Source organism: Chrysochloris asiatica, unplaced genomic scaffold, assembly GCF_000296735.1.
Source record: "Chrysochloris asiatica unplaced genomic scaffold, ChrAsi1.0 scaffold00161, whole genome shotgun sequence".
In the NCBI taxonomy this organism is placed as follows: domain Eukaryota; kingdom Metazoa; phylum Chordata; class Mammalia; order Afrosoricida; family Chrysochloridae; genus Chrysochloris; species Chrysochloris asiatica.
The window spans coordinates 457,434-461,076 of record NW_006408679.1 but is presented as its reverse complement, the minus strand read 5'-3'; the positions used below and the strand labels follow the sequence as shown (position 1 = coordinate 461,076).

The following is a 3,643-nucleotide window of genomic DNA, read 5'->3' as shown; positions in this document are numbered from 1 at the left end:
TTTTATTGTGAATTGGGTGAGAGTTTACGTGGGAGAACACCAGCTTTATATTCATCCTATCGCATTTCATTTCATTGCAATGATTACAATCCCCTCCATGCATCATCATTCAACAGCATTTGCTTCCTTTCCCTCTGTTTTTTGTTTTTTTGTTTTTTTAATGTACACTGAAGCACTCAGGAATATATAACCATTTAAATCACCAAAGGGCAAATCCCGCAAGCCTGCCCCCACAACTTGCTTATTCTTGTAGTAGCCAACATACTGCCATTTTTGTTTGGGGTTTCTCTTGCTGATGTTTCTCTGAAGATGTATTTTCTGTTGCTCTAGCTGTTCCAGACTGGTTTGCTTGTGCTTTCTAGTGGGAATGTCCCACCTCAGAAGATTCTGGATGGGGTTCAGGATTTCACCTAAGGTCCTATACACTGCAAAGGCTCCGCAAGAAGCCTATTTCACCGGGCAAGTTCTAGAACCCTTTTTAGGTATTCTAATCAGTTATAGGATAAAGACATGCTTTCTGTAATCACGTTTCCCAACATTCCTTTTATCACACTCAAGCGTCTATTTTACAATAGTAGGCAAGGAAAACCAATATTCATAAGACAGTCAAGCATCTTAGTATTATTTTCCCTCTTCAGAGCATGCCTCGATCCCTGTATCACAGACCCCTGTTGTTCCAAGGTTGAGCATGCATCACTATTTACCTCAGGTCTTTGATAACTTTTAGAAGAATGACAGCATATCTATTTATAGACAAAGTCTTTACAGGTAAGAAATTTATAATTATTCAGAGACAGATATTCTGAAGTCTAGTCAATTGCTTTCTGACATGTTAAAAATGAATTGGTGTTCTTAGGTGCCATCAAGATAGTTTCAACTCATAGCGATCCTTTATACACAACAGAACGTAACACCACCCAGTCCTGCACCATCCTTACAACTATTGCTCTGCTTGAGCCCACTGCTGCTGCCACTGTGCCAATCCATCTCATTGGGGGTCTCCCTCTTTTTCGCTGACCCTCCACATTATCTAGCATGATATCCTTCTCCAGGGACTGGTCCCTCCTGATAACATGTCCAAAGTGTGACAGATGAAATCTGGCCATCTTGGCTGTCAAAGAGCCTCTGGTTTTACTTCTTCCAACACACATAATTAACTATCAATGATGATTTAAGTAAATGAAATTTTTAAGTATATTTTTTTCTTCACTTGTTAAAAAACAATCAAATACTCTTTTTCTTCTAACAGTTTTACTTAGCACACTAACCTAATTATAAACTCTTAAAAGGAAAATACAAGGGGGCTTCAAAAAGTTCATGGAAAAATTAGAATTCAAAGATAACAAAATTTACCCATGAACTTTTTGAATAACAATTTCATCAGCATTCTGATGTGGCACTATAGGATTAACACTGGACTGTTAACCACAAGGTCAGTGGTTCAAATCCACCAAGTCACTTCTCAGAAACCCTACACAGGGTTGCTGTGAGTTGGAACTGACTGAACAGCACTTAACAACAGTGCTGACAGACACCAGTAGTACAGTCTGGCTTTAGGGAAAAGGTACCATTTCTGACCCTATATTAGTATGAGGAATTGCTACCTCTAATCCTTTTGGTGGGTCTTCCTCCTAGCCCTAGGCAGTTTCCTCACATACAGAACCAGCTGCAGAGTTCCTTCTCTGGGCATTACTTTTCTCTCTGATACTGAACTCACCTTGGTTTTCTACTCCACTCAGAAATGACTGAAAAACTTACATTTGTTACATTCAGGACATAAGCACCTCACTGGTTATATCTCAATGGAACATTCACAGTATTCCATTCCTCCATGTGAGAAGGGACTTACTGTAAGCTCCTACATAACCACAGGGTCATTATCATCTTTTTTTGAATGTTTCTCTGCCAAGTGGCAGAACTACTACTCTTCCACTCACTGGTAATGAATTCTCCCCAAGTTGACCTAGTTCCAAAGGGCTATGCACAACCACAGTCATTACTGTCCTTATGTCAGTTTCCACTCTCACAACTTCACCACTGAGGGAACCAGAAAATCTGTCTTATTGTATTATTTCAGTGGATTTATTTAATTTAGGTATTATTGTCTATGCAACATATTCATACATATGAAGTGGCTTACAAAATAAGGTCAACTTAAAAATAAAAATACAAATAAACATATGCAAATTTGATTCTTCTAGAGCAAGTTTCTCAATCTACATACTACCAACATTTTGGGCTAGATAATTAATTCTTAACTATATTAGTTAGGCATGGGTATATGATGTGCACTAAAAATGTTCAGCAGCACCCCACTAGACGTCAGTAACAACCCAATCTTACCAACTGTGACAATCAAAACATCTTCCCTGTGACGACACCTGGGCTAATACAATTTTGACTACAAGTACAGTTGTTATGCAAATAAAGGGTAAAGAGGAATAATATTTTATTCTAGATTGCCAGGAACTGTCCATTTGCCTCTTGATCCCCTCAATGCTCAGGCTAACCCTAATAATGATGTATTTGGCTTTCTCTGGTATACGTATTCAACTGGTATATGATATGGTATATTGTACTCAACTATTATATGATAACTAAAGTATGATCATTAAATCTCAACAATCTGAAGATTCATATTTATAATTACCTTATATTTTAAATCTAATTTTTATAAATAATTCTTTTATACATGATTTAGTAAACAGCAATAATATTCTATTATACTCAAATGACTGTAAAGCATCAGAATAAAACATCTCTTCAAGAAGCAATGGAATGAATTTCAGTACTAAATATCATTTTACTGCATGCCATGCTTACTTTATACATTACTTGTCTTATATTTAAACTGTACAGTTGAAACGTCCTACTTTTTAAGAATAAACCTTTTCATTCTAAAATCTTATTTCTCAGTTCCAAAATATAATCCACAAGAATTAAAATTTATATTTAGTTGACTTAAGATGGAGCAATTCATTGACTTGGTAGCTAGAAAGATTCCATTAAACCAGTGTTATTAATGAGTAGACAACTATACCAATTGTAAATTTTGAGTAGATACACATGGAAGGCCGATACAATTACCTGCAACATGAGCTCACAATCATCTCTTCCAACAAAAATCATTTCTCGTGGCAGCCTATGGCGAGTGCCTCCACTGCTCACCAAAAACCAGGATGTTAAGCTCATTTTCTGCTTAGCTTCTAAGTCTTTGGCAAAACTACGTCATCCTGCAGAGAGATAATATAGAAAAACACATTTAGGTATTTTTAGCTGTCACCTCTATTCACCAAACCACTTAGGTAGACTTAATAAAAGATCTGTATTCATCAACATTCATACCTGACTACATTGGCCTGTCCATGTGTCCCAGGAAATAATGTATCTACCAAATATAAAGGTAAGTCAAAAAGTATTGCTACAAAATCAGATAGCCCTTTACTAAACAAAAATATCAAAATGTGAAGCCATTGTTTCTCAATATATTTTCCATCTAGGTGGATATATTCCTGAAGGAAGTGTTTCAACGTCTCTGACCCTTCTCTAAAGAATTCTGCAGGCTTCAATTTACACCATGTAAAAACAGCGTTTGTGCATCCTCAAAGGACTCAAATTATGCTCCTTTTAACAAGTCTAAAAA

General features: G+C 36.5%; 1 protein-coding gene across 1 annotated transcript in view; it reads right to left on the bottom strand.

Annotated features, from left to right (window-relative positions):
- The window catches only part of CEP170 (centrosomal protein 170kDa), a 172,241-nt gene extending 169,049 nt beyond the window's left edge, over nt 1–3,192 (bottom strand). Inside the window, exon 1 of the mRNA XM_006871154.1 lies at nt 3,088–3,192. Coding sequence (XP_006871216.1) covers nt 3,088–3,192 — 105 coding nt within the window. The remainder of the gene's footprint in view (nt 1–3,087) is intronic.
- Nucleotides 3,193–3,643: the final 451 nt, after the last annotated feature.